General features: G+C 46.1%; 1 protein-coding gene across 1 annotated transcript in view; it reads left to right on the top strand.

The window, feature by feature from the left end:
• The first annotated feature begins 427 nt into the window (after nucleotides 1-427).
• The window catches only part of SOS2 (SOS Ras/Rho guanine nucleotide exchange factor 2), a 34,537-nt gene continuing 16,467 nt past the window's right edge, over nucleotides 428-18,497 (top strand). The window contains exons 1-11 of the mRNA XM_073638546.1: nucleotides 428-725; nucleotides 6,532-6,657; nucleotides 8,070-8,201; nucleotides 9,345-9,509; nucleotides 10,396-10,602; nucleotides 12,864-13,007; nucleotides 13,227-13,337; nucleotides 14,599-14,697; nucleotides 14,976-15,103; nucleotides 17,267-17,922; nucleotides 18,018-18,099. Coding sequence (XP_073494647.1) covers nucleotides 639-725; nucleotides 6,532-6,657; nucleotides 8,070-8,201; nucleotides 9,345-9,509; nucleotides 10,396-10,602; nucleotides 12,864-13,007; nucleotides 13,227-13,337; nucleotides 14,599-14,697; nucleotides 14,976-15,103; nucleotides 17,267-17,922; nucleotides 18,018-18,099 — 1,937 coding nt within the window. The 5' untranslated portion in view covers nucleotides 428-638. The remainder of the gene's footprint in view (nucleotides 726-6,531; nucleotides 6,658-8,069; nucleotides 8,202-9,344; nucleotides 9,510-10,395; nucleotides 10,603-12,863; nucleotides 13,008-13,226; nucleotides 13,338-14,598; nucleotides 14,698-14,975; nucleotides 15,104-17,266; nucleotides 17,923-18,017; nucleotides 18,100-18,497) is intronic.

Here is an 18,497-nt window from a genome sequence, read left to right as displayed (position 1 = left end):
TCCGCATGCGGATTTGAGGTCCCAATGCATCTGAAAAACGCAAGTCAAATCCGCATGTAAAAACGCGTGTAAAATCCGCAAGCGTTTTTACTGCCAAGAACATGCAGAAATGCTGCGGAAATGTTCTGCTTCATTTCTGCATCGTGGGCACATAGCCTAAAAACTCCAGCTCTGAGGGCAGAAAGCAAGTCCTTATATGGGGGAAATTCTTGGATGAATGGAAAGAATATATGAAAACTGTACTCGTCCTGAAGGGGTTAATGAAGGAAGGTCTGCAGGTCCTAAAGGCGTTAATGGGGGTCTCCAGGTCCCTCTGCAGTGCAGCGCCCCAGTAACTGAGTCACCGCCTGCTCTCCGTCCTCCGTCGCCACGCCCCTTTCCCCACTGCTCTCGCCACGCCCCTTCCCTGGCTGGCGTCGTCCCGCCTTCTCTCCTCCGCGCATGCTCCGTGCAGTCTCTGCGGGCAGGGGGAGGGCGGCTGAGTCTCCCAGAGGAAGCCGGATCCCATCACAACAACAAGCAGCAGTGGCCGTGGCATCCTGAGGCCCAGCATGATGGGGGCACCCCGGGACCCCAGACCTGACTGAGCGGCCCCGGCTCCGGGCTACAGGCTGAGGGAGTCCCATGAGGCCGGGACCATGCAGCCCTCCCCGCAGACGTACGACTTCTTCAGCGAGGAGAACGGCCTGAAGTGGCGGGGGCTCTTCGTGCCTGCCCTGAGGAAGGTGAGACTGAGGGAAGGATGGAAGAAGCTCTATAAACGCCTCGTACCCGGGAACTACACTTCCCAGAGCCCCTTGCCGTATATTGGCTGTAATGTCAATGACAGGGCATGCTGGGAGTTGTAGTTTCACTGTAGATATCCTATGGGAGTAGATGGTATTTTTGGTGTGGAGGACCACAAATACCAGCATGTCCTTCTACTTAAAGTGAATGGAGCATGGTTAGGTTCTGATGACTTGGGTGGATATTGCCAGGAAGAGTTATCCCAGTCCTTGCATCTGATAGTCCAGAAATCCCGGGAATTCCAAAGCTCTGTAGGTGTCAGGGGGCTTCAGCTGCAGGGTGCTGGCATCATGTGTCCGATTATCCGATATCCTGGATTATTTGTTTATCACCTATTAGGCGGCTACTTGCCGGATTAAAGGAACTTTCTGTTTGCACTTCACTTGCTCATTCGTGTGTTGTGATAATTTGGTGAGAGGAGGCAGATACGGACTCGCTGATCTACTCTGAAGAAGCCTCCGGGCATGCTGGGGGTTGTAGTATGTGCATAGTAGGGCCCACTGCTATGTAGACTGTACCTTACAGGTCCTGCGGTGGCTGTGCTGACTGCTGGGCAAATATTACAGGTAAAAGTAAAAAGACAAACACAAGAATCCAATAATCTGTTGATCTGAGAATTCTAGAGATGCTAGAAAATATCATCCGGTGGGAGTTGGGTTCTAGGACTCTGAACAGTCCATATCGCATAAGACATGTTTGTTTTACATTAGAAACAGCGCCGCTCTTGTCCAGGTGGCTGTGCCTGGTATTGCTGCTCAGCGCTTTGTTTGCTGAGGTAGCAGACATGGGGTAATGTGTCATGGCGGGTCCTTTAGATGAGCCGTCACACTGCTCTGCAGGGAGCCACTATATGATTACATAGGGCCACAGAGCAAATTCCCTGCACAGCCGAGGCGCTGTCTCCAGATCCGTGAGGGTCGCAGTGGTCAGACCCCGCCGACCAGATCGCTGGCGTTGTACCCCAGTGTTGATGACGTGGCTTTATTATGGGGTGCTGATGGATCAGACATTGATGTGTCACCCGCTATTTCTCCTATCCTGGCAGCCACCGGGGGGCTCTTGGCAGGTAGCGGAGCGCTGGATGTTTACAAGAAGCCACTTGCTCATTTATGGTAGCGATCCACTGCTGCTCTCAAGGCCTGACGGACATTTATAGGATCCATGAAATCGCTGCTTCAGTCTTCTCTCTCATCGCCTCACCTTTATCAGGCTGTGTACATGGTCGGGGAGCTGATCATCACTTGATGAACTATACATCCCAGCATGCATTCAGCTTCTCAATGCTAGCAGCAGACCACTCTAATAGTGGACACCAGAAATGACACCTAGAATTACATGTAAAGAGGAGATATAGCATTGGTCATCCTGAGCTTGCTGATTCACGAGCAGGGTACTGAAAAAGTTCAGGTAGTTTAGGTATCCATGGTTACGACCACTCATATAGTTAGTTGTTAATGGTCGTAGCCATAGATACCTAAGCTACTGCAATGCCTGCACATGGGGAAAGCGACATAGCGAATCAGAAGAACTATACTACATCTCTAATTGGAGATATTTGCTAATATTATTATTACACATACTACATATTGCAATAGGATCTGAGAGCTAGAAATACCCCTTTAAGCAGATAAATGGCTCATCCTATGAATAACATTTATCACCTTTCCAGATGCATAATCAGTAGTAGTCTGACTGCCCTTACCCCCACTGATTTCCAAAACGGGGGGTTCCCATAGTTCTATATGAATGAGAGTTTCACTCCAAAATGAAAAGGTTCAACTGCATTTACTTAAACCGGTTGTCTTGTCCACCCCTGAACTTTTTATTTTATTTTTTTCATAACATACCCATAATGTTTTAAAACCTTAAAAATAGAGTATGCTCCCCTTACTGATCACCCATCGCTAATTTTCCAAATGTACATGGTACCCTGCCAGTCTATATTTCCTATTCTCACTGGACTGGCTAAAGCCAGTGACAGGCTGCAGTGGTGACCCGCTGATGCCAGTGATTGGCAGCAGCGGTCAAATTTCCATGTGCTAAGACGTCATCACTGCAGCAGAAAGTAGAGACAGTCGGGGGAACAGCTAATATTAGGAGGGTAGCGCAGGCCGAGACAAAAAGTTCCCTCTTCCCGGAGGACAAAGCCCTCTTTAGAAGAGCGAGACTTGCCGGTCCCATTGTTTTGCAGGGACCTGCTATGACGCTCTGGACCCAGATTATGAGACTTTTATGGGAACGGGAACATTTCACCTACATGTCATAAATTCCCAAAGATTTTTTTTCCTCGTCTTCCTGAAGAACCATTGTAGGTGATCAGATTTCTATCTGCAGTGTTTTACATAAAATATCAGGAGCGCTGGGTGTGAACGTTCTCGGACCTCCAGCGATCAGCTGTGATTTGTGGTGCAATTTCCTGCAGCGCTACCGCAGGATAGATGAAGCATTGCAGGCGCTATGCAATGATGAGTGTGTAATGTAGGACAGGACGGGTCCCCCAGAGAGGGAGACCCTCTTTGTAACCACTCTGAACTCAAGAGATGAGGATCCTAAAGAGGGGACACCCCGTCTAATAATGCAGTGGGGTTTTTCTAAACAGAGAACCCCTCTAATTAGTTGATCTTGCCACTTCTGGTGGCACCACAGACCACTACAGAGACCATATCTATAGTCAGTGTTTATTATGCCCTGTAATTAGTTTCCATCAATGGGGAAGGGGGCAATTATCAATGCCCGTTGTCTCCCGGCTCCGCAGACTTGTCCATTCTCTATCCTTGCTCCGACCGCTTATAAACCTCTTACTGTCTGCGGTCACCAGGTACGAGCAGGAAGCTTAGAGGTTATATATACTTTTATGCCTCGTACCTCGCCGCCGTATGCCGCAGTTTTATTGCCCTCATTTGTCTCCCGCTGTAAATACAGTGTCGTCTACCAAATTCCTGAACTGATTGATCCACAAGCAACTTGGAAAAAAAAATTATTGCAAAATTGCTAATTAAGTAGTTAAAGGGAATGTTCACTTTAGGTTGCTGATGACGGAATATTAAAGGGAATGTGCATCTCTGGACCGAAGTAGTGTGCCCTTATTACATACAAATGTCCCCTTAAAAAGTAATCATACTCCGAGTTCCCTCTACTAAAAATAATAATAATGCCACCTCCATTGGTGTGACTGAGAAATGTGCAGTGCTTCATTTCTCCTGCAGGGGCGCTGAAAGGGAAATAACTACTACGAGTGTTCCCCACAGACCATGCTGATCACTGGAGGTCTCAGTGGGGGGTGTCACTGTGATCAGCTCTATTATCTACAAGACCTCCCTAGGTAACAGTCTGATTTGGAGAACCTCTACCAGTTGAGCTGCTTTTTCAGGTTAGCTGCTCTTTCTTGCCACGTGATGGTCTCTATTTCCAAGAAACTGATACTTGTGAGTGTGAAATGCATCACTGGAGAACAGGCGCCCCTCTCTGCTCCCGTCACGGTCCTGGCATCGGAGTGTGAAGATGACTTGTGCTATTCATAAATTATCTCTGGAAGTAGAAGCGATCACAAGCGCTCCGTGACCCGAACTGTGCGATGTCACCTAGACGCCGGTACCTCATGTAATGCGGGTCCCAGGTGTGTCTGATTATTGGAACTGTACTGTATTGTAGGATAGGTGAAGCCATCGGCCTTCTCAGGTGCAGGTCAGGGGGGTCTCCGGAGGTAGATGTGGGTTCCACTTATGGGATCCGCACTTTTAATACCGCTCTAATCTTAATCTTTGTTTTCAACACTTTTGACATTAGCGTAAATCGCTGCGGGGGGATCAGATATCTGGAGAGCAACTCTCCATTCTGGGCCATGTTTGGACATATTAGGCCCCTCGGGTGCTTTCACTTGCTGCTGCTTTTATTTATTGTTTAATGTCTCCAGATGTCAGTTTAAAACCGATTTGTCGCCAGTTTACACAAAATAAACTGCATTGTTAGATAGATCTGTCATGCCTGATGAGGCTGGTGTACTTACTTTGGAAGTGTATGTTAACATGACTGTATAATCCTCTCTGAAATTTTACCCACGGATATTAAAGTGAACAGTTCTCCTGATTATTGACGGGACCCAGCAGTCGGAGCCTGAGTGATGACACACCCGCGGATTCATGGAGGGTCGCAGCGGTCGGACCCTGAGTGATCACACACTAGTGGATTGATCGTTGGGGGGGTCCCAGCAGTCGGACCCTGATTGATCGCACACCCGTTGATTGGTGATTGGAGGGTTTCAGCAGTTGGACCCTGATTGATTGCACACTAATGGATTGATAATTGGGGGGGTCCCACCGGTCGGTCGGTCCCTGAGTGATCGCACACCCGTGGATTGGTGATTGTAATTATGGGATAACCCCTTTGTATGTTCATTGGATTTTCCGGATCAGGAGTTTTGGGGTGATTTTGTGCCCACTAGATAAAGGTATATGCCTGAGAAGGAATTGGTTGGTGTAAACCCATGCTGTGCCCAGCTCGTCGTCCTCCGTAATCACTACCAGACTCCAGTGCGGCCGGTGTATCAGCGCTGAGCTGTGTTCGGATCAGAGCGAGCTGTCATTCTCTCCGAGGCAAACAAGAATCCATTAATACCCCCAAAGTGCTTGGAAAATGAGCTGCAGTCATTTAATGGAGCTCAGGTTACAGACTATTCTTGTCTTGTGGAATCGGAGCAGCAGAAGCGCTCGTGGGACGGCCCGTGTGCTGCTGCGCGGCCTGGCGCTCGGTTGCATTGAATAGATTGGGGACATTTTCGGGAATATTGGCTGTATATGGTTTTTACTTTTTTCTTTCTACTTTATGACAATTTGCTGCACATTTTTCTATAAGTGGCCGTACAGCTGTCGGCTCAATGCTCAGTCATCCAACAGCGATTCCTCCCAACCTCTCTCATACACGTGCCCGCTCAGATCTGATCACGCTAGTGCCCATGGGGGCAACATGTCGGGGCATGTGCCAGCAGTCACAGCCTGCTTTTATGATACCACTATTTTTTATGTCCATGTACCCTTTAAAGCAGAGAAAGCAGCCAGTGTGTTGTCTTCTCCGCTGAAGGATTACACGGCCCCATTAAAATAAAAAATCAATCTGTGTAATACATAGGAGCGCCAAGCTACCTAGCTGTGGGCCCTCCGGCTTTGCTGTACCAAGCATGTGGCAGTTCAGGACTGTGGGAAAGCTGGGTGACTGGTGTTGGCAGCCGCCTGGCGATCCCGACCGGTCGCGGCATGGCCGTATAAGCATGTAGAGGATTCCTCTCTTGGATCAGTGGGTAAGACGTGACTTTATTCTGCAGCGGACACACCCTGCTCTGGCAGCCATGTACCCGCATTCTGGTTTTGCCTGTTAATCAACTCGTGACTTTTTTTTCTTAGCATTATCAAAGCCTCAGGCGTCGGATAAATGCTGCGCAATTTCCTCTGGACACCAATACAAATTGGTGATGGGTAGTATGGCCGACCGTACGGCCTCCTACTGTCTTGGCTAGGAAAGGGGGTGTCATGGCATCGCCAGGAAAGAAGTATGAATCCTGCTGTACTGACCACCATATTGGTCATGCCCTAAGGGACAGCGGAGAAGGATTTTAGGATCTTTTAGTTACCGGTGTTTTTTTATTTTTTATTTTTTTTTTGGGGGGGGGGGGGGGTAAAATGCACAGTAAAAAAAATGATGGTAAACATATTCTGGCCGGTTCATAAAATCTTTTTTTGTTTTACTCCCCAGGTCCAACAACAAGTGCACCCCACGTTGTCCGCTAAAGAAGACTCGTTGTACTATATAGAGGAGCTCATCCTACAGCTGCTTAGTAAATTATGCATTGCTCAGCCCCGGACGGTCCAGGATGTGGAGGTTAGTGAGGTTAAAGGGGATCTCCAATCCTACAAAACTGACGGATTGGCCATTAGTATCAGACTGGGCAATGTCTGACTCTCAGCTGAAGGAGACGCAATACCTGCTGCAGCGCTGCTGCCCCGTAATCAGCTGATTGTCAGAGATCCGAGAGGTGACACCCCCCAGTCTCATAGTGATGGCCTAACAACTGAAGAGCTCTTTATTGTCTTCCTATTTCACACACAATATGACCATAAGTTGCATAACAGTCATGGGAGAGCAGATTATGATATTTAGGAGGTTTCTCAACATCATAAATGGGTGAAATATTAAAGTGCTTGTAAAAATGATCGAGTTTGCAAGTTATTAAAAATCTTCCCCGTTCTGAAAATGTAAGGGCTTTTTAATTCTATGGTTTAATGCTCACTGCCTTAGTTACCGGCCACCTCTGCAATTATTAGCCATTGCTGGTCTCCTAGGAGCCTAACGCTTAGAAGCTTTTAGTGGTCTTCCTGCTCTGAAACTGGCAGGGGTCCGGCCGGCCTCTGGCCCCCTGCGCTCCTGCGATGTCTGCGCCCTCCGGCCCCCTGCGCTCCTGTCATGTCTCTACCCTCTGGCCCCCTGCGCTCCTGTGATGTCTGCGCCCTCCGGCCCCCTGCGCTCCTGTCATGTCTGCGCCCTCCGGCCCCCTGCGCTCCTGTCATGTCTGCGCCCTCCGGCCCCCTGCGCTCCTGTCATGTCTGCGCCCTCCGGCCCCCTGCGCTCCTGTCATGTCTGCGCCCTCCGGCCCCCTGCGCTCCTGTCATGTCTGCGCCCTCCGGCCCCCTGCGCTCCTGTCATGTCTGCGCCCTCCGGCCCCCTGCGCTCCTGTCATGTCTGCGCCCTCCGGCCCCCTGCGCTCCTGTCATGTCTGCGCCCTCCGGCCCCCTGCGCTCCTGTCATGTCTCTACATGCGGCATGGCAGCAAGGTGAGTTGGGGCCGGCTGCCGCTTGTCCTAGCTGTCAGTCATTCTGGGGTAGACATTGACATTTCTTTGTACTGTTGTCCAGTCTGGCACAGGAGGCTTGGTGTTAATTGCTGAGCTGTGGGGCATCTTCTGTGGCTCACTATATACCCATCCATCATGTCCCTGCTCTGTGGTCTGGTCTGGCACAAGTTTACTGGTCTTTAGCCAAGACTTGCATTTTAGTGTTGGCAGGCGCTCTGTCTTCATTAGTGTCCACTTTTCATTTCTTGTTTAGCAACAGTTTGTGGTGTACTTGTGTTATCGGTTGTTTGGGCACTGGGCATAGCACCTAATACCTCTAGGAAATGACCTTGGGCGTCCAAATGGAAGTATAAGTATACGAGGGTCGCTTCTGTACCTTCTCGACTTGGTCCATAATATAAAGCCATAATTTCTGACATCTATAATTGTAATTCTGCTTAGGAGCGAGTGCAGAAAACCTTTCCTCATCCCATCGACAAGTGGGCCATTGCCGATGCTCAGTCTGCCATTGAAAAGCGCAAGCGAAGGAATCCCCTGCTGCTTCCCGTTGATAAAATCCACCCATCGCTGAAGGTAACCATTCCTTGTACCATTTCTTCTACAAATCACGTTCATGTAGGTTCAGTTCTGATATAAAATCTTAAGAAAGCTGGATGACAACTATTCTGGTTGTTGAGGGCTGTCACAAAACTTTTTATAACTGTAAATTAGCTTAAAGCGTGAGTATCCATGTGACTTTTCATAATAAGTTATGTGTACATGACGACTGTCACTATTTCTGGCCATTCTGTAACTTGTATTTTGCATTTTTCTCCAGTTTTGCAGGGTCTATCTCTAATTTTCAGTTGTCTCTGAGCTAGTGTGTGGAGAATAGCTGCTATGTCTCCCACACACAGCACACACAGACATGAGGAATTCCTGCATTCCTGTCTCTATGAAGCCCATGTTTAGGAGCAGCAGCAGCCTGGAGGAGATTATACAGCAGTACTGAGCAGTGTAGATGTGAATTCACTACGCGGGTGTTTGTTGAAACTTCTACAGTGATTTCGTTACATAGCTGATTAGGAAAATCTGTGTAACTACATATCAATAGCCTTTCAGTTTTATCATTTGGAAAATGCTGATTACTATTTTTAAAGGGAACCTTTCACCTCCAGAAACGTTATGTTCCTACTGATATGGTGTTATTCTGCAAGAAATAGTATTTAAACAGTGCCTGGCTGCCTTACTGGAGCAGCAGCTACAGGGAGAAAATGAAGTGATATCCCCCCTGCAGCTGCTCTTTCCTTCACTGGGGTGGTGCAGGCAGCGATTATAGTCACTATACAAGGAACGCTCTGTGATCACTCCCCAGCACTTTGACTGACAGCCTGCTCTGTGCCCACACTGCACACGCTCACTGCCGAGCAGGCTGTCAGTCAATGTTCCTGGGAATTATTACAGCTAGTCATGATTAAAATGCTATTTATCTGCAAGTATATAGCTTTTCTGGAGATGACCGGTTCGCTTTAATACCTTGACTTTTGGGACGGATGCCCTTATTAAATAACATTCGTACAACTCAGAGTGGTCCGGTCAGTTGTCACTCTTTTCAAAGATACAGAATGAAGAATAAGACATTGATTTTTTTTTTTTTACATTTTTGGAAAGAAATGTGTTGTTGTTTATCTTGATATGGCAACCTGAAGAGCGATTGTCTTTCCTTTTCTATATCAGGAGGTGCTCGGCTACAAGGTGGATTACCATGTATCGCTCTACATCGTGGCCGTCCTGGAATACATCTCCGCTGACATCCTAAAGCTAGCAGGAAACTATGTTTTTAACATCCGACACTATGAGATCTCTCAGCAGGATATTAAAGTGTCTATGTGCGCTGATAAGGTGAGAGCCAGGTATCCAGACACTAAGAATAATGCTTCAGTATTGGATTGGTGGGATCAGACTCCCAGCGCCCCCGCCAATCAGCTGACTGAAGGGCCCAGAGACAGCACCCTCATTGCTACGCCACGTAGTATTATTATTTACTATTATTACATTGCATCTTAGTATAATTCACTGGGACTGAGCTGTGATACCTGGTAAAGCCTCCACCATAAGTATGGAGCAGTAACTGATTGTCGGGGTTTCTGGGGGTCGGATTCACACTGATCTGACACTAAAGGCTCATCCTACAGTGTGGATTCATCTTTGCAGAAATGGCCGGTGTCTTCCCACTGATCCTTCTTTGCGGTTTAAATAAATAAATGCACTTTATACTCAAGTCCCAATAGGGAAGAGAAGGATTCAGCACGTTGGATTTCCATTGGCTGCTCCTTCTGTTTTGTAGGGGAATTTTGGCCATGGCTCGCTGATGGAGAACAGGGGAGCTCTCGGCCGAGCGTCTGTGTATGGGGGAGTTGGGAACGACCGTTCAGCCTACTGCTATCTATTGTTCATGGGGTCCCTTCGAAAATGGCAATCTTAGAAAAAGGGCATCCCAGATTTTAATTTTTTTCTTAATCTCTGCTTGCTGTCAGTGAATGGGAACTTTCCTGTTTACGTCAAGGGTCTGAAAACACTTCCAGGTGCTCAGTTTATCAGAGCTTGTAACCTGTGCCCACTGGGTATTATCCGGATATTATCCGGATTTCACGCTCAAAATGTAAACAATAAAGAAATAAATTTTTGTTTTTTCCTGATTATCAGACAACCCCTTTAAGTAAATATGCAAATACCGTATTCTAATTACAATCCCTGCTTTCCTTCTATATCACCGCACCCCCCTAAGGTATTGATGGACATGTTCGATCAAGATGACGATATCGGCGTAGTGGCTCTCTGCGACGAGGAACCTTCCTCTACCGGGGAGCTGAACTATTATGAGTTGGTCAGGACGGAAATTGCTGGAGAGAGACAATATCTGCGCGAGCTGAACCTTATTATTAAGGTGTTTCGTGAGGCATTCCTGGCTAACAAAAAGCTATTTACTCCCAACGTAAGTTGTGCATTTCTCTTATTGTGGTTATTATATGTCTTATGTTGGCTGCCATGCGGCATGGAATTGCTGGCTATGCACTGGTCTGATGGTGCTACAGCTGCAGCCCTAGTTGGGATTTGCAATTGACGAGGGTAGATGCAACATGAGAAAGGGCAGTCAGGTCCACAAAGCAGCCGTGTAGCCCATCCCAAAGAGCTTGGGAGCTATGGACATTGCAGGGTTAAAGAAGAGATCTACTTCTATTTTATTAAAACTGCTGGGACCGGAAGTGATGACGTCCCCTCTATAAACCTGACTGCTGAGGACCAACACAACCGATCCTGGTGGGGGCTCAAAGGAGTAAAGGAATGGTGGTGGGGTGTCCTTAGGAACCGGACCACCATGTGTGAAGCTGCATCTCTGGCCACTGCTTGTCATTAACTCAGTGCAACACTTCCAATTAAAGTTCCAGTGTCCCTTCAAACATTAGAGAATTGCATAGATAGCAATTCCCTACAGTCCATGGCTTTTCCACCGTCCCCTGTGCAGAGGCAGAACTGTGAAGGGGTGACTATCACACGCATAGGAATCGCACTATTTCTTACTGCTGATGGATGTCGGTGCCAGGCGGCCGTGCCCTGATAAGCCTTGTGTGCGCGCTGCAGACAGATACGATGGAACGAGCACTGTGTGTAGTGAACGATCTCCATGACGTTCCTGCTTTGGTTACGGCGTGGCTGCAATCATTCAGATCGGAAATACGGAGTCGGCTGTTGTGTGAAAGTGAAAAGTTTCATTTATTTTTTGTATGCAAATTGCCTCTTCGGGAAAAAGAGGACTTGGAACTCTATAGCGCCACCGATTGGAAGCCGCTATCCTACAAGTCACAATCAACCCTTTAACGAGTCATGCCATATAACAGGATAAAAGCCTAATCGAAATCTCAATTTGCAGACACGGTGTTTCGAGCTGTTGACCCTCATCAGTGCAAAGTATGAGAACTGATTTCGCTGGGTGAGAGGCTCTGGACGGAGGTCTAAGGGGTAACGTTACCCCTTAGACCTCATTTATTTTTTGAGCATGACAAATAGAGGGTAATATTGTGCTCCGGCCCCTGCCGATGAACATTTCCACTCCCCTGTGGATGGACTTCATAGTGGCGCAACGCCACATCCGGGGGCCCCATACCAAGTGTCCGATTTCTTTCTCTACCCCACTGTCTGTCAGATACTCGTGACCCCTTTGCAGTGGCCCTGTCAGGTTGACAAAAGGGACCGTGCCTTGTGGCTAACCCTTTAGATGCTGTGTCCACTGTTCACCTTAACATCTAAGGGGTTAACCTGCTAACTCAAATTGCAGCAAGTGTCTGCTGTGTAAAGCAGCCGGGACCCACTGGGTATGGAGCGGCCTCTATGCCTGTGAGACTGTCATGCCCGGGCCAGAAGACCTCGAACAGTCCATGCATTGCGCTCAGAGTATGGACCGCCAAACACGGATGTGTGAAACCAGCCTGACCCATCTGTTTTTTGTTGGTTGGTATGAGTAACGTCTTCCCTTATCTGAGCACTCTCTCTAGTATAGAATAAGTCACCATGAGAACAGTGAGCCTCATTGTTTCCATAAACAACCATTCAGAGCTCAGCTTTTATTTCTTAAACTGCTCTGGTAGAATGTAAGCTGAGCTCTGATTGTCTGCTGTGGGCAGCAAGGATCATTATACTGTTAGACCTTTTTGATAAATGAGGCCCAGTGATGGCTGTGAGTACATTACACACCATCACCGCCCGTGTTTGTCTTCCCAGTCTAGTCACTTTCTGCTCCTCATATCTTCACCTTATTTCTAAGGAGCTGTAGGAAAAGCTGAGAAGTGTTTGCTTTAGTTGTTTAAAGTGGATTTCAATGTCACCAAATGACATCAGCGGCTCCAAGGTTCAGATAAGACCTTGTACTGACAACCACAAGTATTACTATGGAGTGGCTGCCACTTATAGGTTCCTGTACTGGTCCTGAGTTACATCCTGTATTATACTCCAGAGCTGCACTCACTATTCTGCTGGTGCAGTCACTGTGTACATACATTACATTACTGATCCTGTACTGATCCTGAGTTCCATCCTGTATTCTACTCCAGAGCTGCACTCACTATTCTGCTGGTGGATGTCAGATTTCCCCAAAAGTGGATAACCAGAATAAGCTCTTTGCTGTAAGGAATGGTGGGAGATTGCAGCATTGTGTAGTGTGGCTGCCGCAGAGCTGATCTCCTTGATGTCTCTTTGCAGGACATAGAGATTATCTTCAGTAACATTCTGGACATTCATGAATTAACCGTGAAGCTTCTGGGTCTGATTGAGGACACTGTGGAGATGACGGATGAGAGCAGTCCTCATCCACTGGTCGGAAGCTGCTTTGAAGATTTGGCCGAGGTGAGGACCGGGCTGCGTTCATACATGTAGGGTTTTATTTTATCTGCGCTGGTGGTTTGTGTGTGATCTGGAGAGGAGATTATGGGCTGTACGGCAGGATGATGTGTTTTCTGCCGGACGTATGTGATGGGTGGTGGTTATCCTCTCTGTGCTATCGATCTGTTGGATATAACCCCATTAGATCCCAATCACGAACCTTCTCCCTTGCTTTTCCCTCAGGAGCAGGCCTTCGACCCTTATGAAACTTTATCCCAGGATATTCTGGCTGCCCAGTTCCACGAACATTTTAACAACCTCATGGTTAAGCCGGCAGTCGCGCCCTATTTCCAGGTAACTTGCTTTTTTTGTTTGAGCTTTTGGTTTAGGTTAATTGAAAAGGATCTCCAGCTGAAAGTGCGGCTCGTGCCCCTAAGTGTGTGGGCACCGACCGTCCCTTCTATATTTGCTTTATTACATTCTTACCACAAGATGATCAGCCGCTGTGCCCGCACCATCAGCAGCGGGGGCAACCGGCTGCATAGACTGGGTTAAGAGTTAACGCCAATCTTGGCCATTTAACCCCTTAGATGCCACAGTCAGTGGCAACCCACGGTGTTTAGAGAGTTTAACCCTAATAATATATTCAGAAGTATTCTTTAAAAAGAAAAAGTTTTTACAAGTATTAATAAAAACAACCCATAAAACATTCATATCGCCCTTTTCCTCCATCCTAACAAAGAACTTTTAAAAATAAAAATATACTTATTTGACATTGCTTCGTCTGATTTATCAAAATACAAAATTATTCATTTAATCCATGAGATAAACGCGTCCTCACAAAAATGCAATCAAGAAAGCTTTCAAAACGTTGTTTAGACCCCAAAATTATACAAGAAAAACTATAACTCTGTAGTAAAAAAAAAAAAAAAAAACAGGGAAAAAATTATGAATCTTGCAAAAAGAAAAGGAAAAAATAAAAATACTAAATAACCGGGAGATGAGTTCACCTTCAAATTGTTTCGACTTATTTCCTTGGCCTCCCAGGGCCTGACAAAGACATGTACATGAGCCATGGATCACAGTGATAAGTCCTACACCGCACCGATCAGATATTGATAGCCTATCCATCAATAAAAAGTAGTGATCGACTCCTTTAAGTTTCCTAATGCTAACGGGGAGAGTTTCAGAAGTGTTTAAATTACATCTGACGCGTGAATTTACCCTTATGATGTCTGAAATAGAGTAGTACCTGACTACAAGGTCATAATATACTGGATTTGTTTGTTGTCTCTTACCATGGGGATCCATATCTCTGCACGGGAGCGGTTTACACAAAACTGCATTGATCACAGCATGGTAGAGCTCCAGATCAAGATCCGCTCTGGCTGCTAATATCTCCACATTTAAGAAAAATAAAGACAGCCCTACTCATCTCAAGAAAAATAGCCCCAAAAATTATTTCGGTAACCCAACAAAAAAAAAAGTTTGGTTATTTAGGATTGAAACACTGTTCACTAAGGGGTTAACAATAGATTTGATTCACACTTGATAGAAAGATTTAACTTGTTTTTCCTTCTCTTCTCCGACCTCTCGTGTGTAATTTTTCCCGCAGTCCATTTCGGAAGGCTTTAGAGAAGCGGTGAGATACGTCCTCCCTCGTCTGATGCTGGTTCCCGTTTACCATTGTTTGCACTATTTTGAATTATTGGAGGTAAGAGGGGAATATTTCTCTCGCCGTCACCTGAAATCATTCATTTATAATTATCAATTCCTGTTCAATAGTTTTTCTGGCTTTTGAATATAAACAAGAATGTTGAATTTTACTGAGAACAAGCGGAGAAAATAAGGAGTCGAAAAATAAAATATAATTGAAAGTTGGCGCACTTTTTTTTTTTTTTTTACATCAGTAGATAAACATTGGCAATCATTTTTAACGTTGTGAGGTGTTGGAATAATCTGTTAGGTTCATTATTTTTCCTCAATATTTAGCTGTTACAAGAACGGAGCGAAGACCAAGAGGACAGAGAATGTCTAAAACAAGCCACCACCGCTCTGCTCAACCTGCGATGTAGCATGGAGCGTATTTACAATAAGCACTCGCCGCGGCGTCGGCCCGGGTAAGTCGGACTACATTTATTTTAATTTTTTATGCTTTTTTTCAATTTCAGGCCCAGAAAAAAAAGTAAAAACATAGATCATATATATGTCCTGTTTTCCGCAGCTCACATTCAACTCTGCTGAACAGACTGAGACAAGGTTAGCAGAGTCTTCTCCTCATTAAAGGGCAAGGAAGTAAATGACACATAACGGCTTTGTTTCTTCTGATTGGAGATCTACAGTGAATACGGAAAGTATTCAGACCCCTTTACATTTTTCACTCTTTCTTTCATTGCAGCAATTTGGTAAATTCTAAAAAGTTTTTTTTTTCTCATTAAAGTACACTCTGTACCCCATCTTGACTGATAAAACCAGAAATGTAGAAATGATTGCAAATTTATTAAAAAAGAAAATCTGAAATATCACATGGTCATAAGTATTCAGACCCTTTGCTCAGTATTGAGTAGAAGCACCTTTTGAGCTAGTACAGCCATGAGTCTTCTTGGGAATGATGCAACAAGTTTTTCACGCCTGGATTTGGGGATCCTCTGCCATTCTTCCTTGCAGATCCTCTCCAGTTCCGTCTGGTTGGATGGTGAACGTTGGTGGACAGCCATTTTCAGGTCTCTCCAGAGATGCTCAATTGGGTTTAGGTCAGGGCTCTGGCTGGGCCAGTCAAGAATGGTCACAGAGTTGTTCTGAAGCCACTCCTTTGTTATTTTAGCTGTGTGCTTAGGGACATTGTCTTGTTGGAAGGTCAACCTTCGGCCAAGTCTGAGGTGCAGAGCACTCTGGAAGAGGTTTTCATCCAAGATATCTGTACTTGGCCGCATTCATGTTTCCTTCAGTTGCAACCAGTCATCCTGTCCCTGCAGCTGAAAAACACCCCCATAGCATGATGCTGCCACCACCATGTTTCACTGTTGGGATTGTATTGGGCAGGTTATGAGCAGTGCCTAGTTTTATCCACACATACTGCTTAGAATTATCACAAAAAAGTTCTATTTTCATCTCATCAGACCAGAGAATCTTATTTCTCATAGTCTGGGAGTCCTTCATGTGTTTTTGAGCAAACTCAATGCGGGCTTTCATATATTTTGCACTGAGGAGAGGCTTCCGTTGGGCCACTATGCCATAAAGGCCCGACAGGTGGAGGGCTGCAGGGATAGTTGACTTTGTGGAACTTTCTCCCATATCCCTACTGCATCTCTGGAGCTCAGCCACAGTCATCTTGGGTTTCCCCTTTATCTCGCTCACCAAGCCTCTTCTCCCACGATTGCTCAGTTTGGCTGGACGGCCAGGCCTAGGAAGACTTCTGGTGGTCCCAAACTTCTTCCATTTAAGGATTATGGAGGCCACTGTGCTCTTAGGAACCTTGAGTAATGCAGAAATTCTTTTGTAACCTTGGCCAGATCTGTGCCTTGCCACAATTCTGTCTCTGAGCTCCTTGGGCAGTTCCTTTGAGCTCATGATTCTCATTTGGTCTGACATGCACTGTGAGCTGTGAGGTCTTATATAGACAGGTGTGTGCCTTTCCAAATCAAGTCCTATCAGTTTAATTAAACACAGCTGGACTCAAATGAAGGAGTAGAACCATCTCAAGGAGGATCACAAGGAAATGGACAGCATGTGACTTAAATATGAGTGTCTGAGCAAAGGGTCTGAATACTTATGACCATGTGATATTTCAGTTTTTCTTTTTTAATAAATTTGCAAAAATTTCTACATTTCTGTTTTTTTCAGTCAAGATAGGGAGCAGGGTGTACTTTAATGAGAAAAAAAATGAACTTTTTAGAATTTACTAAATGGCTGCAATGAAACAAAGAGTGAAAAATTTAAAGGGGTCTGAATACTTTCCGTACCCACTGTACATAAAGGTGGTCATTCCCATTAGACTAGAGGTCTGCAACCTTTGCTATTCCATCTGTTGTGAAACTACAACTCCCAGCAATGCCTTACTGCCAATATTTTCAGGGCATGTTGGGAGTTGTAGTTTCACAACAACATAAAAGGGCTTATCCAACACAGTGCAGAGTCGCATCGGAAGTGTTAGATATCAACCCTGGTGGGTGATTTTAGGGCATGTAAGGTAGTCACCCAGCTTTTTCAGAAATTTATATAACTAAAAAAAAAACAAAAAAAAGTGAATCTGTTATGATATACATTTCTCTTGTTTTTTTCAGGGAGACAATTTGGCGGCTTTACAACGGTAAAATGCGCAGCAAGCATCTGGCTATTAAGAAAATGAACGAAATCCAGAAGAACATTGATGGCTGGGAGGGCAAAGACATCGGGCAGTGTTGCAATGAGTTTATTATGGAGGGCTCCCTGACCAGGGTGGGGGCCAAGCATGAGCGGCACATCTTCCTTTTTGATGGCCTGATGATAAGCTGCAAAACTAACCACGGCCAGTCCCGGATTCCCGGATACAACACCGCCGAGTATCGCCTGAAGGAGAAATTCATCATGAGGAAGGTGCAGGTCATCGACCGGGACGACGCCTGCGATTTCAAACATGGCTTTGAGTTGCTCTCAAAAGACGAGAACAATATAGTCTTTGCTGCCAAGACAGCCGAAGAGAAGAACAACTGGATGGCAGCTCTGATCTCGTTGCAGTACCGCAGCACATTGGACCGGATGCTGGACTCTGTGCTCATTCAGGAGGAGAACGAGCAGCCCCTGCGCCTGCCCAGCCCGGACGTCTATCGCTTTGTCGAGGAAGATTCGGAGGAGAACATCGTTTTTGAAGACAATGTGCAGAGTCGAGGAGGAATTCCCATAATTAAGGGAGGGACGGTGGTGAAACTCATTGAGAGGTTGACATATCACATGTATGCAGGTACGATCTCTGCCCTAACAAACGCTGGTTAACCATTTGAGAATGTGTATCATTTTTAATTGCTTTAATTTAACAACATTTTTTTCTTTTCCTAGATCCTAACTTTGTACGCACTTTTCTGACCACATATCGCTCATTTTGTAAACCACAGGAGTTACTGAGTCTACTGATCGAAAGGCAAGTAAATATTCATCCAATGCACCAACACTATCGGTAAACCAAAGAGACCCCGCATTCATCACATTGCTGAACCCCCTGCTTAATCACCTCAGAACCATATATACTCGCCTCCCTCAGCAGCGCCATTGTAGCTATGTTGGTGCTGCTGTCCCCAGCGGATGATGTGACGTTGTGTTCTGTGACCGCTGCTGCCAATCAGACACAATATCGATAAACTGCTCCTTGTCAATTGCTACTCATTGGCTCACACCACTGTCACATCATCCGCTGGTAACAGCAGTATGCACTTCACTCTGCGAGAGGGGAATATACATTATTTTTGTTTTCCTATCACCCATGAGAGCACCTTAGAGAGTGAGGTCCTCCCCGATCGCTGGACAGGATGCCAAGAGCAC

Source organism: Phyllobates terribilis, unplaced genomic scaffold (genome assembly GCF_046119375.1).
Source record: "Phyllobates terribilis strain yellow unplaced genomic scaffold, ASM4611937v1 Scaffold_7__3_contigs__length_470593459, whole genome shotgun sequence".
Lineage (NCBI taxonomy): Eukaryota > Metazoa > Chordata > Amphibia > Anura > Dendrobatidae > Phyllobates > Phyllobates terribilis.
This window is presented reverse-complemented; position numbering and strand designations above follow the sequence as displayed.